The following is a 17,455-nucleotide window of genomic DNA, read 5'->3' as shown; positions in this document are numbered from 1 at the left end:
ATGGATTGACTACAAGAAAGCATACAACAGGATCTCTCAAACATGGACGATAAATCAAAATATAAATATAATATAAAATATATAAAAAATGCCAGACAAGATTATCTGATTGAAAAAGCAATGAGAACATGGTGAGTTGAACAGAAAGCTGAAAGGCAATAAAAAACGGAGATATATGTACAAAGAGGTATTTTCCAAGGAGATTCCCTATCACCACCACTGTCCATCATAGTCATGATGCCTTTAAACAATATAAGAAATGCTAGACCGAATACAAGTCTTCTAATACAGATGAAAAAAAGGAATTACCTAATGTTTATGAATTGCCCGAAACACAACCAGCACCTTCAGCCAGGATATCCGAATGGAATTCAGAGTGAAAAGCGTGCACTGCTAGTTATAAGAAATGGAAAATGGAAGGCAATGCCACTACCCAACCAAGTAGAGATGAGGACACACGGCAAGGAGGATACCTAAAAATATTTGGAAGTTCTGGAAGCAGACACCATCAAAGCAATGGAAATGAAAGAGAAAGTTAGAAAAGAATACCTCAGAAGAACAAGAACACTCCTCGAAACTAAGTTATATAGTAGGATCTTAATAAAAGGTATAAATACATTGATAGTATCACTAGTAAGGTATTCATAGGCTGGACCAAACAAAAATTGAGGCATTTCGACCAGAATACCAGGAAACTTATGACCATGCACAATACATTACACCCAAAGGATAATGTTGACCGACTTCCATGTGAAAAAGAAAGACGGAGGAAGAGGATTGACGGATATAAAAGATTGTGTTAATGAGACAGAAAAACATGAGAAAAGTACATAATGTTGAACACAGAAAGGATAATTCATAATAATGACAATAGGTTAAAGTCATGAATACACCTGGACATGGCTATGAAAAGGACATCTAAATAGAGAGACAGAGTCACTACTAACAGCTACTGAAGATAACACAATTAAAACAAACTTTATCAAGGCTAAGATCGATAAGACACAATAAAATAACAAATGCAAACTCTGTGGACAAAGAGACAAAGCAATAAATCACATACAATATGGTAGACAGGAGGGGCAGCAGGGGGTGGACGAATTTCAGCAACTCTTGGCTACCATAAGCCTTTTTGACTGACTTCTTGTCTCTCATCTCACTTGTTTATATCGACCTGTTCTCTCGCAGGTGTTTAACCCCCAGCAGCTGTGAGGTCAACTACTTAACCTATTCACCTCTGGCGACATCAGTTTTGATAGGTCTACACTCATCACTAGCCTGATACTTTAGCCTGCAGACCACCTGTGTGTGTGTGTGTGTGTGTGTGTGTGTGTGTGTGTGTGTGTGTGTGTGTGTGTGTGTGTGTGTGTGTGTGTGTGTGTGTGAATGCCGAATGCAAGTTCACAGTCACAGGAGAAAAATAAACCATCTCATGTATATGGACGACCTGAAGCTATTTTTAAAAGAAAACAAACTGAGACTAGAAATGTTAGTAAATATGACCAGATCAAATGGAATTCAGAATGGAAAAGTGTGCACTACTAGAGAGGAAAAGGGTGATAGCTCAAGACAGCAGAGGTCATGGAACTATTTAACTGTGAGGAGATGAGAGTACTTGCCGCACATGATACATACAAATATTTGAGAGTTCCGGAAGTTGATTTCATCAAAGCAAGAAAAATGAAAAATAAGATTAGAAAAGTATATCTGAGAAGAACAAGAAAACTCTTAGAAACTAAATTATTTATAAGAAATCTGATAAAAGAAATAAAACCTGGATAATTTCTATAGCAAAATATTCTGTACAATTCATCATATAGACAACTCAGGCACCTAGAATACAAAACTAGGAAACTAATGACCATGCACAATTCACTGTAGATATAAAAGGAAAAAATAGTTCACAAGGAAATTAGATTAGTAATGGAGTGTTATTACAAAAGCAACCACCACATAAAGAGACTTCTTTACATATCCCCAAATTATGCCATCGATTTTTCAAACATCCTGTATACGTATATACGTATATTCTCAATATCATCATTATTTTTTTTATTTATTTTTCATTTTTTTGGCTTCTTCTTAGTGTTCAATTGTTTTCCACTAATGTTTTTCTAACACATTCCTGTCTTTGCGTTATTTTTCTGATTTTTTTTAATTATGTGGTCAATATTTTTTTCTTGCAGGATGAACGCATTTCCCGTACACCAGCATATGCTCAAACAGCCCGAGAAAGGGAAATAAATAAAATAAGGAAGGATATTCTATCACATATTAGTTCGCTCTTAAGGGAATCCATCCTTGAACTAGAAATGAACAGAAAGCGCCGTGAAGAGATGGAAAGTGAGATTTTAAATAATTTTTCTCTTTTCATGTAGTTTGACAATTTCACACCTTTATGCGAAGATACATTTAGAAGGGTTTTTTTTCACATGTTCAAAATTTGCGTTTTTATTTATTGTGAAATTTGATTTCCAGACCAATAGCACACAAGGTGGCAAATTTTCTAATTTTCAACAAATTTGGAACAATCATAATTTAGTTGTTAAGTGTGCCATCAAAATAAATTATCATTGCCTTTATTTGCAAAAAATCTATGTGCCCACATGTGTTTAGATATAATGAAAATTTAATTTGGTTTGTGATTCCTAATATAAGACTTAAATTAACCTTCAGTTTTTGCTTTTCCCAACGGCATTCATCGATTTCCTCATACAATTCTAACATTCACAAGTCCATACATCTTCAAAGAAAATACTCTTTTTTCAATAAACAATAAATCCTATATCAAGATAATACTAAAAAAAATCACTTTTCTTGTAGACATTTCAACAAATCACTAGCTCAAATATGTCAGAAAACATTTTTAATTCCGTTTTATCGATAAAAACGAATTTGAAGTCTGTAAAATTTCAATTTGTAATGTCTTAAGAATAGTAAGGAATGTCGACTTAAAATTTCAAAGATTTTCTAATAATGAATGATTTAGGATTTTTGGTCTGCAATTCATTGAAAGTACAAATCATATATATATATATATATATATATATATATATATATATATATATATATATATATATATATATATATATATATATATATATATATATATGATTTGTACTTTCAATGAATTGCCTTACCACATACAGTAGAAAACGGGACACTATTAGTTACATTTGACGTTAGTAGTTTATATAGTAATATACCCCATGAATTAGGAAAAGAAGCAATACTATTTTGGATCAACAGACACGCACAAACACTACATCCCAGATTCACAAAACAATTCATTATCGATAGTATAGACATAATTCTAAATAATAATTCCTTCGAATTCAACAATACCAACTACATCCAAACACTAGGTACAGCAATGGGAACGAAAATGGCACCGACTTACGCAACCCTTACATTAGCCTACCTAGAAGAAACCCTATATAAAAAAATAGAACAAAAATTTGGCCACAGCACTAAAATACTGTTTGTAGAATCATGGAAAAGGTACTTAGATGACTGCTTCATCCTATGGAAACCCACATGGGGGGACATCACAGACTTACACACCATACTCCAGAACCTACACCCAAAAATTAAATTCACCATAGAACAAAGCTCTACAGAATTACCTTTCCTAGACATACTGATAAAGATTAAAGACAATAACATTATCACAGACATTTACCGCAAACCTACAGACACCCAACAATACCTACACTTTAAAAGTCACCACCCTAAAAGCTGCATAAAATCAATTCCCTACACCCTAGCACGTAGAATCTGCACCATAATCACGGACAATAACCTTCGAAAAATCCGACTCAAGGAACTACGAATAAATTTAAGAAAAAGAAAATACCCATCACAACTTATAGACAAAGGGATCCAACTTGCGACAAATATACCAGTAGAAGATTTGAGAACCCCTAAAGAACGAAACAAAGAACAAATCCTAACATACGTCTCCACACACAACACAAACAACCCTGAACTTTTCACAGAGATAACGAAAAACCTCGTCCTACTTAACCAAAACAGCAAACTAAACAATTTCCTTAAAACAACAAAAATAATAAAAAGCAAACGCCAACCCAAAAACCTAAAACGCATTCTTACCTCATCCAAACTCAATCAAGACGCAACAAAAGGAGTCACAAAATGCAACAAACAACGATGTGGAGTCTGCAACATAATATTAGAGGGAAACACATACACATTTGCGAACCCCATACAAACATTCAAAATTAAAAAAAACCTAGATTGCACCTCAAAAAACGTAATCTATGTAATAAAATGTCCAGCATACGATAAATCCTACATAGGCGCTACAAAAAACCTTAGTAATAGAGTAGCCCTACACCGATCCAACATCAAAATCGCGGAAAATAGACACATACATGTATCACAACATATACACGCATGCAGTGGAGGCAGATTCGAGATAATGCCCATCTTCCAAACTGACAACTACTTCTACTTGCTAACTCAAGAAAAAAATTTCATAACAAAGTTTAACCCCGCCTTAAACGTCTCTCCATAATTATACACATAAATAGGCAAAACACAAAATACACTTACACACATGCATGCTTGGGTAGGTGTGCACCCTCACACACGAAACAACAAAAAAGCACAATAAGGCACACGCACACTTTCGCGGGTGCGCGCGCCCATACCCAGTACAGTACCATTTCTCTTAACTAAACAAACAACTAGAAATTAAACGTATGTATGTGTGTGTGCGCGCGTGTGTGCGTGTGTATATGTGTATGTGCGTGGGTGTACACATATGATTGTGTATGCGTGTGTGTATAATTATATATCATCTGTTATCTATGCTACATCTTGTTTGTATATATACGTGCACTTATGTTTGGGTGACCGAATCCATGTATGCATATGTGCATGGATTGGAAAGGAAACTCCAACCAATATATACATAAGGTGGGATGTATGAATATGTATGTGTGTGTGGGATTGTGAATGCATGTGCCCATATATATATATATATGGGTGGATGAGTGTATACACATCCGTATGTATGTGTGTATGTATGTATATATACATATGTATGCACATGTATGAGTGGGTAAATGTGTTCGTGTGAATATGGATATACGTGTATGTGTGAGCCCCTGCATATGTCTGTGTGTGTGCATGTGTGTATGTATGTGTATGTGCCTACATAGTATGTGGATGTTTGTGAGTGTATGTGCACATATATATATGTGTGTACATATATGTGTGTATGTGCGTGTATGTGTGTGTATATATATCTTCTACCTATTATTCTCCATCTTACTTGTGTGTGTGTGTGGGTGCGTGTACATATGTCTGAATGATTAAGCGCATATATACATGCGTGTTTTGGTAGGAAAAAAAAAAAAAGTGTATATATATATATATATATATATATATAAAATAAAAAATAAAAATAATTGTTAGCGGTGGATGTATGCGAGTGCGTGTGTGAGTGTGTAGGTGGGTATGTATATGTGTATATATGTATGCTCCTACATATATTTCTATGTATGTACGTGTGTGTATGTGTGTGTGCCTGTGTGCGTGTGCATGTGTACATGTACATGAATATATATGTATGCGTATGGGATTGTGTGTGAGTGTATGCTATACATGGGGAAAGAAAGTCTTTAAAAAAGAACCCTAAAGAAGCCATAAAAACCTTCACCATATGGACTAAAAAACACTCTTTGAAACTAACTTTGACCGGTCACAGTGAAACACTTAAAGTTGGAGACAGAACGTCTAAACACTGAACACACGCATCGCACCACTATGAAAAACATATTTAATATCAGCGGAGGCATATCCACAAACTCCCATTTTAAAGAAAAACTTTTTACGAAAATATCTGAAGAGAGCACACCCTAAGCTCGAAACGCGTTATAAAAATATTTTAAAATAAAAATATGATGAAAACCTTAAAAAAAAAACCCACAATTGTTGATGGCTACACTCTTTTAAATATATATATATATATATATATATTGTTACACATGTGCGATGAAAGGTGAGGATTTAAGGGGTATGATGAGAAATTTCTGAGAAGAATGAAAATTGTTTATCTTTGTAGCACGTTGCCCAAAAGGGGGGGGGTATAAGGGAATTTATGGGAAAGCAAAAACCAAAGTATTTTTTCTTCATCGCATATGTGACACAGCAAAAATAAAAAATAAAACAAGTGGATGGAAACACAAGGACGAACACAATAAAAATGCGATGAAATAACGAGATAACAAACACTTTCCCAAATGATACAAAAGCAGATTTATTTAAGATGAAAAAAGGAAGAGTTTAACGGAAGAAAAAGAAATGTATTCAAAGTTATGGAATTTAAACTATATCACCACGTATCGAAATCAGTGAAAATCCTTGGAGTAATTACAGGTTTCTTTTGTTTTCCCTTTTTTTTTCGTTTCTTTTGCTGGGGTGTTTCACAACTCGACGACGACGCAGTTAATCCAAGATATTTTGGAAAACGTTCACATAGCCATCTCACGGGCTTTCTTTTTCTTTTCTTGCTCGCGCATTATATATCTGTCTCTTTCGTGAAGGATAAGATATCGCATCGTGCGTTCGGCACATCCATATCTCTTTCGCATGATGGGAAAAAGCCATCGTCTCTTTTGTGAGGAAGTAAATTCATCGCATTCTCTCGCATGACTGGAGATGATCGCGTCGTTTACGCCTCGTGTATCGGTATCTCCTTTTCGCATGAGGGGAGGAAGTCATCCCCCTCCTCCTCCCAGGAGGAGAGAGACCTCTTAACAGGTCGGCGACCCAAACAGAAAAACAGTTAAAAAAAAGGGAAAGGGGAAGTGATAACTCTTCCGGTCTCCACCCTTCCTCTCTACGTCAAAATCCGGTCTAAAAATAGACATGACAAAATCTCCAGCCGGTAAAGTCTCTGAAAGTTTTGAAGGGGTGGGGGTACATTAGTAGACCCTCGCTCGGTTGCAAAACGACTAGTTCACTAGCCTCCCTTGTGGGAATCAGGTTATATTTTACCCCAGTGACGAAATATAAAAAAACGTAAACGATATATCTCGTCAGCCTAAAATTAAGTATTTAAATTTTGATTTAAATACATAGTCCAATTTAGAGATCATGTCACAATATATCAAAAACGAAAACAACAACAATTGCCCCATGAGAACAATATGGCCGAAACACAAACTTTGGATGTCATACTGCATAAGCTGCCTACCGAAATTAAAAGGACCACCCGGCAAATTAAAAACTATCCATCAAGATTAGAAAAAAGAATAACTCCGTCCTGTTCAACGAGAAACGAGACGTGTCTGAATAACAATCTGTTGCCAAAATATACAAATATAAAACTACACAATCCAGCATTACAGACCAAAGGATTTACTTACGACTTCAAGAAAACCCTGATCCGAAGGTAAATATCATCCACCAATGAGGCTATCAAAACCCTTAACCAAGAATTCCAAACAATCAAATCGCAACTGAAAGAGAAAACAACCGCAACCCGGTTCCAAACCTCAACACAATCTCCGAATGCTCCAACCGCGACCAAATTCAACACAAAATAAAACTGCAACAAAAACTGAACCTACACATCTACTTACCCAAAACTAAAGAAAAATACTTAAACCTATCCAACACTTCCCTTAGCGAACAACAAAAACAATTTCTTAACTTCGGCCCCAACTGTCACCTCTCTAGAAATTACAACCAAAACATTAAACTATGCGAAATCGAAATGCTCTATCAACAAATCCAAAACCTTAAAATCCAAAATAAAATCTCCACACACCCACACCTCAAAGATCTCATGAAATCCGAAGGTTATAAAAGTAGATACAAACGCAGACAACTTAACCCCCTCGTAACCTCAAAGCTAAAAGAAGCAGCCAAACAACTCTACAACAATTCTAACATCACTATACAAATGGCCGACGAATCAAATATGTAAACAATCTTAAATAAAACCGACTACAACACAAAAAGTAAGCAACATTTAATAAGATAATAGGAGACTATAAACCCGGCTACATATACGGGAAACTAAAACCCACAAATTAAAATTAAACAACAAAAAAAATAAATAAATAATTTGACCTTACCCCCATGCACTCAACTCTATAACCAATTAATAAAAAAAAAAACTATAATTACACCAAGCCTCATAGAAAACGAAAAGAACAACAATCGCTCATGAAAATAATCGGATGCACCAATAGAAAGCGCTCAAGAACAATGAGAACAATATGGCCGAAACACAAACTTTGGGCGTCATACTGCATAAGCTGCCTTTCGAAATTAATAGGACCGCCCGGCAAATTGAAACACTATCCATCAAGATTGGAAAAAAGAATAACTCCGTCGTGTTCAACGAAACGTGTCTGAATAACAATCTGTTGCCAAAATATACAATCCCCACCCCAGTATATAATATCGCTAAAACAATCAATAACATTATTCAATCTTACATACCTAGTAAATACTGCATAAAATCTACCACCGACTTCATAGACCTTTTAAAATTAAACTCTCTCCCCAAATGCATAACTGCATCCCTCAACGCTGAAACCCTTTTTACTAATGTCCCGATAAATGACACAATTAAAATAATCATTAATCAAGTATACAACCATAATACAATACCCCAAAACCCAAAACTCTAGAAAAATTACTATTAGAATGTACCACACAAGTTCCCTTTACAGACCCTAATGGGAAAATATACATTCAAATAGATGGCGTCTCAATGGGATCACCTCTAGGCCCAACATTCGCCAAATACTATATGACAAAAATAAAATCTTCTTAGATTTAAAAAATAAACCTACTATCTATGCCAGATATGGCGATGACATATTCATTGCAGTCGAATCAATACAAGACATTGAAAAACTCCAACTAGTCCCAGAAACACACTCTGTCCTCAAATTCACCTACGACCCAAACATAAATAACAAAATACCATTTCTCGACGTATTAGTAGATTCAAGTGATCCCACTAAATACACAACTTCAACATACAAAAAAACCTACCAACAATAACGCAATACTCCTAAATTACCACAGCGAATGCCCAGAAAAATATGAAAGTGCCCTTATAAGAAATTTGATTCAGCATGCATACAATATAGCATCAACTCGACAAATATTTTACAAAAAACTAACAAACATAAACCAAACCCTAATAAACAATAATTTTCCCAATAAAATTGTCAACAAACACATAAACCTCTATTTAAACTCACTTCATAATAAAAACGTAAAACCTAACCCTAAAAAAAAAAAACGCCACCATCAAACTATACTATAAAAACCAATTACATACTAACTACAAAATAGACGAAAAAAATAATAAAAAACCTAATTAAAAGATACATCAGATTGGAAAAAAGAATAACTCCGTCCTGTTCAACGAGACGTACCTGAATAACAATCTGCTGCCAAAATATACAAATATATATATATATATATATATATATATATATATATATATATATATATATATATATATATGAGAGAGAGAGAGAGAGAGAGAGAGAGAGAGAGAGAGAGAAAATAAAGTCATCCTTTTCACAGAAAGCAAGATTTCAAATATTTCAACGACTTTTTCATTCTGAACTAAAACAGTCATATTTTTCACAACAAATATATTTTCAAATATTGTACTGGTATTTTTTTCTCTCCAATTTATTCATTTAGAAGAATGTACCCTAGTGCATATGAGAGCGCATGAAATATCAGCAGCATAAGATAGCCAGCTTTAAAAGAGATTAGCAGCAGCCGAAAAAAGACATATGTAAATTAGGAAATGTGCACAAGAGGAGAAAGGAAAAATGAGAAAAAAATACACCATGTGCTTAGAAAAAGGAAGGTGACGTCAAAGAAAATGGACGTGTAAATGTGAAGGCGAGAAGTAACTTGCTAATGCGGTCGGAAGAAAGAAAAATACAGATCGGATAAAATTGACATGTTGCAGCGAGAGACATTTTAAGTGGTTGTAAAAAAGAAAAAATGTCGACCCGGATTTCATTTATTTATAGTTTTATTTTTATGAATTACTAAAGTAAAGTTTAATTTTTAGGAACTACTGAAGTAAAGTTCTTATTTTATGAATTAATAAAGTAAAGTTTTATTTCTATGAATTACTAAAGTAAAGGTTTATTTTTTATGAATTACTAAAATAAAATTTTATTTTAGGAATTACTAAAATAAAGTTTTATTTTAGGAATTATTGAAGTGAAGTTTTTGTATGAATTACTAAAGTAAGGTATTATTTTTTTAATTACTAAAGTAAAGTTTTATTTTATGAATTACTAAAGTAACGTTTTATTTTTATGAATTACTGAGGTAAAGTTTTATTTTATGAATTACTAAAGTAATGTTTTATGTTCATGAATTACTAAAGTAAAGTTTTAATTTATGAATTATCGAAATAAAGTTTTACTTTTATGTATTACCAAAGTAAAGTTTTATTTTCATGAACTATTGAAGTAAGGTTTTATTTTAAGAATTATTAAAGTAATGTTTTATTTTTTTAATTAATAAAGTAAAGTTTTATTTTCGTGTATTACTGAAGTAAAGTTTTATTTTTATGAATTATCGAAGTAAAGTTCTATTTTATGAATTACTAAAGTAAAGTTTTAAAGAATTACTAAAGTAAGGTTTTATTTATGAATTGCTAAAGTAAAGTTTTATTTTATTAATTACTGAGGATAAGTTTTATTTTAATTACTTAAGTAAAGTTTTATTTAATGAGTTACTAGGTTTATTTTATAAATCACCGAAGTAAAGTTTTATTTTTACGAATTACTGAAGTAAGGTTTTATTTTATGAATTACTAAAGTAAGGTTGTGTTTTACGAATTACTGAAGTAAAGTTTTATTTTATGAATTTATAAAGTAAGGTTTTATTTTTATGAATTATCGAAGTAAAGTTTTATTTTATGAATTAATAAAGTAAAGTATTCTTTTATATACAAAAGTTTTTATATATAAAGTTTATTTTATGAATTACTAAAGTTAGGTTTTATTTTATGAATTACTAAAGTAAAGTTTTATTTTTTACCAAACTTTATGTTTTTTGTTTTGTTTAAAGTTTTTATGAACTACTGAATTTAGGTTTTATTTTATAAATTACTGAAGTAAAGCTTTATTTTTATGAATTACTAAAGTTAATCTTTATTTTATGAATTATCGAGGTAAAGTTTTATTTTTATGAATGAATGAAAGTAAGTTTTCATTTATTAATTACTAAAGTAAAATTTTTTTTTATTGATTACTAAAGTAAAGTTTTATTTTTATGAATTACTGAAGTACAGTGTTTGTTAATCTTCTTTATATAAGTAAAATGGACTCATTTTTTCTCGTCTGAGTTTGACCTTTATAGGATTAAAAATCAAGATATTACATGCAAATCTATTACACATTTTATCTGATGAGAGTTCGCTGCAAAAATCGCTTAGGATCAATGGAAGTAGTAAATTCTTCTCTCTATATTAGATTCCTCCTTCCACCGCTACCCATTTACACCGGACTTGATCGTTCACATCAGAAAATTACGAGAAAACACCGGTTTGCGTTCGTAGTTGCTTAAAAAAAGGTGATTGGCATACAGCTATTCTAACGGTTACTTATTCCATTTTCTTTTCTCTTTTACATTTATTTATTATTCTTTTTTCTTTTATTACCTAATCCGATGGGTATTTACACCATCTTTCCCTTTTTTGGTTTTTATTTTATTGTTTTTTTCTCATTATCGTTTACACTTTACACCGAAAAAATCGGGTTTATTAAAAAAGATAAATGAAACGAACTAACCATGGATTCCATGTTTTACAACAAACTCTTACAGTCAACAACTACTACTTGCGTATCCTACTGTATTTATGCAACGTTCCTTTCTTTTCCATCTTCCAGTCGTGTCAACCAAGTAATAAAACTTTGCCATCCAAGTATCTTTGTGTCTGAATTCTAATTTATTTCCATTGCCTCACATTGCCTTACATTACCTTACATTGCCTCAGATTGCCTTACATTGCCTTAGATTGCCATAAATTGCCTCACATTGCCTTAGATTGCTGTAAATTGCCTTACATTGCCTCACATTGCTTCACATTGCCTCAGATTGTCTTACATTGTTTTACATTGTCTTAGATTGCCTCACATTGCTTTACATTACCTTATATTACCTCACATTTTTGTACATTGCCTTACATTGTTTTACATTGCCTTATATTGCCTCATATTGTCTTATATTGTCTTATATTGCCTCACATGCCATTACATTGCCTTATATTACTTCACATTGCCTTACATTGCCTTACGCACTTTGTGCACAAACTAGTTATCCTCTCTGAACCTACCAGTAATTTCACTACACTTTTTGTGCACTCAATGCTTACATTACAAAAGATAGCTGGGTGCAACTCATTTTTAAGGGGATACTTCCCCCCAAAAATGAGTTGCATCCAGCTTCTTTTGAACAGGGAGAAATTTTCATCTTTCCAATACAATAATCCGTTTATTACACTTTCACTCTCGTCAATCTCATTGCATTCAATCCCATTATGTTTCAGACTGAAATGTTTATTGATTAAAAGTCTTTTGTTTTTGTTTCAGGTCCGAGCAAATCGAAATTTATATACACAGGTGTAAATCAAGAGAAGACGAAGGTGGCATCGAAAGGCAAAAGCGTTACTTTTGAGTCCTCACATTCCAAACAGCAAAAGTCGGCCATTAGTCAAACGGATTCTCAGAAAAGCTGGTAATCATCTCATCATCTTATTTCTCATCATTTGCCATCATTTTTTATTCATCATCATTTTTTATTCATCATCATTTTTTATCATTGCCATCATTTTTTATTCATCATCATTTTTTATTCATCATCATTTTTTATTCATCATCATTTTTTATTCATCATCGTCATTGTTTTAGAAGGATGTTGCAGTTTTCTTAAAGCATTGTGCGTTGTGTGAAAGAAGTTGTGTTTGAAGGCTATATCAATGCGGTTTGTGGGAAATACAGTGGGCACGAATTAGCATATAAAAGAATAATGATCAATAATTTTCAATTATATTAGGCTTATTTACCAATTTTATATGTTGTACAAGATGATAGGTGTGGGTATATCTAACTTTCGAGAGTAGTATTTCTTTTGTCTGTTCTAGTTTTTTATTCATTTTTTTATTTTTGAAAATCATTGTCGCAAACTGGCTGTCAAATCAATTTCCAGGATATTGGTTGTGATGTTGGGAGATGTTGGTAAGTATTGTTGGGAATAATTGTTGCAATTTATGATTCATCATCATCATTGTCATCATCATTATCGTCATCGTCTGGAATGTTTAAAACCTTTTATTCATCATCATTATCATCAACGACATCATTATTCAAATTGTTTTAAATCTTTTTTATTTCTCATCATCATCATCATAATCATCATCATCATCATCATCATCTATTTTATTGTCTTATTTCCTTTGGTCAGGAGGAGTCTGACAGCCTGCAATCTCTATCTTCAATCATGCCAATCTTGATAATTTATTCGATTCCATTGTCTAAGATTCTTGTTCATGTTGTGCATCCAAGTTTTCTTGGAATGTCTTAACTTTCTGTCAGTCGTTATATTTCGCAATCTTTGCATTTTCTGATACAAGAATCGCACCTTTCAACATGGCCAAACCAGCATGGCTGACTGACCATCAGCCGAGTTCATCATAGAATTTTAAAATGGAAATCAAAATTCAAATATTTAAAAAAGCCGCTCATTTAGTGAATTATATCAACAGAAATTGTCTGTCAACGTCTGTTAGGATGTGTCCACTTAACACAGTTAATAAAGTTGATATTGTTTTTATAAGAATAGTCCATTTAATTAACCCTTTATGACCTCGCTGAACTAATTCGTTCGGTCTTAAATAAATATAACTGCATAAAGTGGGAATTGATTCAAACACGACTTGTACAAATTAGTTATCAGTTTAGAATTTTTACCCTTTATGACCTGCTTGAACTAATTCGTTCAGTATTAAATAAATTAATATAAAAGCATAACTAAAGAGGGGATTGACTGAAACTCGTCTTGTACAAATTTTCACCAACAAGGCATGCTGTTACTTTGATGTAGAGGGCTACTATCAGGCACCTAAGTTGCAGGGGTACTATGTAGGGAGTTTAGCAGCAAGATGTCTGTTCACATTAAACTTAAACTTCTGCATGTCAGCACAGTTAGGGAAGCAGGAAACCGGAAGAGGATTCCAAAGTCCTGCAGTTCTAGGGAAGAAGCTATTAGAGTAAAAGGCTTTCTTACATCTCAACTGTATAGGGGTGGAACTTCGCTGCTTGTCGGGTTTATCAGGGTATTTTCTTCGAGGGGGTACAAGGGCTTGTAGTTCGTCAGAGCATCCACCATTAAAATACTTATAAAACAGGCAGAGGGATGCAACATTTCATCTGTGGGACAGGTGCTGGAGTTTAAATGACAGTTTGGGACCTATTAGATTGACGACTCTCTTTTGGACCCTGTCCACGAGCGAGAGACTAGAAGCAGATGCACCAGCCCAAATGTAACAGCAGTACTCCATACATGGGCGAATGGTGGCTTTGTAGAGGTACAGGATACTTTCAGGCATAAGTAACTTTCTAGCATGATAGAGAGAACCCACTTTCTTTGCAGCAGCCTTAGCAATGTTCTCGATGTATCTATTCCAACTCATGTTTCCTGTGAACGTTAAGCCAAGGAGCTTGAAGGAAGTGCTCTCAGGTAAAATATCTCTAGCCATAGCTATTGGTGGTTGGTGTAGGTTTCATGGAATTATTAAAAGAAACGAGCTTTGTCTTTGCAACATTGAACGTTACCATCCATTTTTTACCCTATTCCACTACAGACTGAAGGTCTTCCTCTAGGGTTTCGGCCATTACCTTAGATATGTGCTCATTAGTTTTCCCTATGTGCCTGCTATAGAGCGTGGTGTCGTCGGCAAATATACCCATCTCAGAGACAATTTTATCAGGTAAGTCATTTATGATATAAGAAATAACAAAGGTCCAAGAATCGATCGATGTGGCACACCCGCATTTATATCAAATATTTTGGACATACGCCCATCGAGGACAACCTGGATTCTTCTCTCATTTAAGAAGGATCTAATTATGCTAAGCATTCGTCCAGTAATACCATAGGATTTTATTTTCATCAGAAGACTATTGTGCCATACCCTGTCAAAAGCCTTAGATATATCAAGGGCTACTGCCCTCCCCTCCCCTGCTTTATCCAGTGCTTGCAATAAACGTTCAGAGATTACAGTTAAAATATCTGCAGTAGAACGGGCTTGGTGGTCTGACAAGTTTAGCAGCTGTGATGTGTTGGACTAGAGCTTGATTAATTAAGGACTCAAATATTTTGGCGACAAGAGGGAGGAGGCTAATTGGGCGATAATTTAATGGGTCAGTAAGTTGAGCATCTGGGTAGATGCTAGATACTTCCAGATTGCAACTGCCAATTGCTTACATTCAGTATGCTGCCATTTGTCTCAGAGAGTGGAGGATTTCATTTGTTGTGATAGACACACTTTTTTCAAGCACTGTGGATAATAATCAAGGTGAGTTTATAAAATGCAAAAATTTTCAGATGTAGTTTGACTATTGAACTTCATAATTTTTCCAGCTTGAAGACAATCATAGTAGCATTACCCTTTAAACTAACTAAAATAAGCAATAAATATTTTTTAATCATCTACATCATAATTCAGGTCATAAAGGATTAAAATTTCGAATTTCTTTAAACATCATATAAGCTTCATGTGACTTAAATATCATCCGAAAGGATGCAAAATTCTTAACCACGCTTCACCTAACCTGGCAGTACTTAAGTCCATTGACAAGGATAAATACAAGATCACTGACGGCAATGCTGAGATGAGTGGAAAAAGACTAGTATAACTTGGGAGATTTTCTTTTCCTAGTTTCCCTAGTAGAGCATGAGTACCTAGTCTACCCTAACCGATAGCGATGAATCAATACTTTTTCAAAAAAAAATATTAAAAAAATTCATTTTACAGTGATTTTCACTTTTCTTTATAAAATTAAAGTATTTCTCGGTGGTCACCCATTTAATCATTGTCAAGACTCAACATTGCTTAACGTCTGTAATGCCTCGCAAAATGGGGTTTCAGCATCATATGGCTGTACGTGTTTAACATGTATTCCTAGTTGTTACATACTTAATGAGTTATATCTTATATAAACAGTTGTTGTCTGTTTGTGTGCAGTGTGTACACATAAATTGAAAAACTACACAATACACATCTGCAAAGATTTGCCTCAGACAGAATAGGGGTAGGGGTGTGACACTAGGAACAAAATCCATCAGTAAGCTGGACTATGTGACTAGGAACAAAATTAGTCAGTAAGCTGGACAATGTGACTAGGAACAAAATTAGTCAGTAGGCAGGGGTAGGGCTGTGACGCGAGGAACAAAATTAATCAGTAGACTGGACAATGTGACAAGGAACTAAATTAGTCAGTAGACGGGGGTAGGGCTATGATGCGAGGAACAAAATTAATCAGTAGACTGGACAATGTGACAAGGAACTAAATTAGTCAGTAGACGGGGGTAGGGCTGTGACGCGAGGAACAAAATTAATCAGTAGACTGGACAATGTGACAAGGAACTAAATTAGTCAGTAGACGGGGGTAGGGCTGTGACGCGAGGAACAAAATTAATCAGTAGACTGGACAATGTGACAAGGAACTAAATTAGTCAGTAGACGGGGGAAGGGCTGTGACGCGAGGAACAAAATTAATCAGTAGACTGGACAATGTGACAAGGAACTAAATTAGTCAGTAGACGGGGGTAGGGCTGTGACGCTAGGAACAAAATTAATCAGTAGACTGGACAATGTGACAAGGAACTAAATTAGTCAGTAGACGGGGGTAGGGCTGTGACGCGAGGAACAAAATTAATCAGTAGACTGGACAATGTGACAAGGAACTAAATTAGTCAGTAGACGGGGGTAGGGCTGTGACGCTAGGAACAAAATTAATCAGTAGACTGGACAATGTGACAAGGAACTAAATTAGTCAGTAGACGGGGGTAGGGCTGTGACGCTAGGAACAAAATTAATCAGTAGACTGGACAATGTGACAAGGAACTAAATTAGTCAGTAGACGGGGGTAGGGCTGTGACGCGAGGAACAAAATTAATCAGTAGACTGGACAATGTGACAAGGAACTAAATTAGTCAGTAGACGGGGGTAGGGCTGTGACGCGAGGAACAAAATTAATCAGTAGACTGGACAATGTGACAAGGAACTAAATTAGTCAGTAGACGGGGGTAGGGCTGTGACGCTAGGAACAAAATTAATCAGTAGACTGGACAATGCGACAAGGAACTAAATTAGTCAGTAGACGGGGGTAGGGCTGTGACGCGAGGAACAAAATTAATC

At 34.3% G+C, this 17,455-nt stretch overlaps 1 protein-coding gene across 3 annotated transcripts in view; it reads left to right on the top strand.

The window, feature by feature from the left end:
- Positions 1-17,455, top strand: part of LOC145292856 (ankyrin repeat and MYND domain-containing protein 1-like) — a 143,447-nt gene that overhangs the window by 107,696 nt on the left and 18,296 nt on the right. For all 3 annotated transcript variants that reach the window (XM_080138957.1, XM_080138956.1, XM_080138958.1), the window contains 2 exons: positions 2,187-2,343; positions 12,627-12,771. In XM_080138957.1, coding sequence (XP_079995083.1) covers positions 2,187-2,343; positions 12,627-12,771 — 302 coding nt within the window. The remainder of the gene's footprint in view (positions 1-2,186; positions 2,344-12,626; positions 12,772-17,455) is intronic.

The sequence above is a fragment of the Euprymna scolopes genome, chromosome 14, assembly GCF_053919585.1.
Source record: "Euprymna scolopes isolate OS-2025 chromosome 14, ASM5391958v1, whole genome shotgun sequence".
Classification (NCBI taxonomy): Eukaryota; Metazoa; Mollusca; class Cephalopoda; order Sepiida; family Sepiolidae; genus Euprymna; species Euprymna scolopes.
Note: the sequence above shows the minus strand (reverse complement) of the source record. Positions and strands in the feature narration are given on the sequence as shown.